At 35.5% G+C, this 2,595-nt stretch overlaps 1 protein-coding gene across 1 annotated transcript in view; it reads right to left on the bottom strand.

Moving 5' to 3' along the window:
* Nucleotides 1–1,049: 1,049 nt before the first annotated feature.
* The window catches only part of LOC106522495 (uncharacterized), an 11,514-nt gene continuing 9,968 nt past the window's right edge, over nucleotides 1,050–2,595 (bottom strand). The window contains exons 9-11 of the mRNA XM_014015520.1: nucleotides 2,463–2,589; nucleotides 2,140–2,328; nucleotides 1,050–1,759 (exon numbers count right to left, since the gene is read on the bottom strand). Of these exons, the coding sequence (XP_013870974.1) occupies nucleotides 1,340–1,759; nucleotides 2,140–2,328; nucleotides 2,463–2,589 (736 nt within the window). The 3' untranslated portion in view covers nucleotides 1,050–1,339. The remainder of the gene's footprint in view (nucleotides 1,760–2,139; nucleotides 2,329–2,462; nucleotides 2,590–2,595) is intronic.

Here is a 2,595-nt window from a genome sequence, read left to right as displayed (position 1 = left end):
ATACATATGTTAATGACCATTAACATATGTATGTATGTTAATGGTCATTAACATATGTATGTATGTTAATGGTCATTAACATATGTATGTATGTTAATGGTCATTAACATATGTATGTATGTTAATGGTCATTAACATATGTATGTATGTTAATGGTCATTAACATATGTATGTATGTTAATGGTCATTAACAGTTGTATGTTTATTTTTTGTCTTTGTTCTGTTATACTGGTTCAATAGAAAAAGGCCATGTTGGATGTTGCACTTACGACGCAGAGGCGCAATTCAATCATGTAATCTGTGCTGTCCCAATTCTCAGTTTTTTTGCACACTTGTAACCTGCTCACTCAAACACTTACATGCACATCGACTGAATCCACACTTCACAGAGGGTGCSCACTGAGCATTGGGACTGTGCCGGTGTCATGAATATAGCAATGAATATGGGAAAAGTATTGTAAAAAGGTAAAGGTGGACATTTTATTTTTATTTATTTATTAATGTTTTTTTATGAAAATATCTCATGGACCTCTGGACACACTAATGCAACTTGCAGAGAAAGTAATCTTTGGATGTGCATCTGCACAACAGATTAGTAATAAATGAAGTTTGATGCAAGATGGGTGCCACAGCCAACTGACTTTAAGAACAAACCAAATTTGCCTCAACAGTCCTACAAATATTGAGGCCAAATTTGGTGCGGTAATCTCCAACACAAGTCCGAGAAATGAAAGATGAGGATTTTTGTTTAAAAATAGTTTTAACTATATTTGGATTTAAGTGTATGTTGTCTCTTTAATGGAGTTTAAGGAAACTCCATGCAAGTCTATGACTGATTACCTTTTGGAGACCATCCAAATGAAGATGATCGCCACATTTAATTAAAATTTGCAAACAAAGTAAAAAATTTTCAATTACACATTAAAATTGACATGAACTTAGTTGCAATATTGCATGAGGTTGTGTAGAATTCTGTTTTCATCATTTTGACCTATACTTTTCCATTTATCAACATAAAGTTATCTTTAAAAAAAAGAAAAGAAAATATGTTTAGGGTTAATCAGCAGTACCATTTTATTTATGAGATAAGACCTTCACAAATTCTCATTTTCATTTACAATCTTGTCAACAAAAATGCAAAATGAACCAAAAAAAAAACAAAAAAAAAAAACAACAACCAAACAAACAAAAAGCCAAAATGGAAGATTGGTTATTTGCAGTGAACACTCTTAAAAGCTTTGTATTGTTATCCCATAGTTACCCTCTTAGAAATACTCCAAAGTCACACAACAAGCTGGATTAACTCTWAAAGCATCAAATCAAAATGGGACAGATGTTCTTAAACATGCTTACTGAACACATCCTTTATTTTTATGAGCTCTCTCAGTCCTTTATCAAGGTCCTCTGCCAAGGCATGAAGTTTTTTGGCCAGCTTCGACTCGAGACCTTTYTTTACTTTCATTCCATTTTTTCCCTCGATAAAATAAAAATCCATACCGAGCGCAAACCCTTTKATGGATCCGGCCACCTTGCTGCTCATGTCTGAGGTCATGGCAGTAGCATCTCCTGTAACCAGCTTCACTACGTTTGCCACCCTAACTGATCTCCTCTCAGTAACATTGAGAACAGACACACCRTGTTGCTTTAGTAACTCCATGCCTTCATTGATGTACTTTAAACAGCTGAGAATTTCCTCATTACGATCATCAAAGTCTTTCAAGGCTTTCTCCATTTTCTTCTTGTCAGCTGTCAGATTGACCTGGAGGAACAAAGGTTTAAAATTATTATGAAGAGGTTTTAAAGCAACAGAGAGTTCAATTTGAAATGTTTGCTTTTATTTGGTACCACTAACAAATGTGTTTAAAAGCTGAAACCATCTACATTTTCATTGGATCAAGATTTGTGTCTACATTATCTAATACAGCTCCTCCAATAAAATTACTCAACAAAAATATATAAATGCCGTGGCAAGAATTACTACATTTTTTGACAAGATTTATTTTTTTTCATGTTACACCATACGTCTTAGTAAGATCATGCACCTGAATGATTTATATATTTAAATATATATATTCAAGAAAAGCCAATAAAAAGTTTTTAAAAGCTGCCTTATTTAATGGCCTAAAGTCTGGAGTTCACCTTGTTTGCGATGGCTGCAGAAGCACCAGTGACACCTCCGGCTGCAACCACACCAACACCAACAGCAGTAAGGGCCAGTGAGGCTCCTGCTGTGAATGGAGACAGGATCACACCAGCAGCTGCTGCCACTCCTCCTGCCACTGCTGCTGAACCTCCTGTGATGCCAGCGATCTTTGTGCCCTTTGACACCTTGAAAATAAGGATAAGAAAATGGAATCCAATGCATATTTTGTACCCCAACTCTGCTAAAATCAAGAGAGAGTCCATTTTAGACTCTACTCTTTTACATAACAGCTTTTTATTCTCGTAATGACAATAATTACCTTGTCCAGGTTATCACCAATGCAGTACAGATCAGTAATATGTATTTTGAGTGTTCCACAGTGTGCAATCATCAGCTGGTCATACTTCTGGATTGCTTTGTGGAGAACTTCAGCTTTCACGATGACCCTGAAA

The sequence above is a fragment of the Austrofundulus limnaeus genome, unplaced genomic scaffold, assembly GCF_001266775.1.
Source record: "Austrofundulus limnaeus strain Quisiro unplaced genomic scaffold, Austrofundulus_limnaeus-1.0 Scaffold130, whole genome shotgun sequence".
In the NCBI taxonomy this organism is placed as follows: Eukaryota; Metazoa; Chordata; class Actinopteri; order Cyprinodontiformes; family Rivulidae; genus Austrofundulus; species Austrofundulus limnaeus.
Note: the sequence above shows the minus strand (reverse complement) of the source record. Positions and strands in the feature narration are given on the sequence as shown.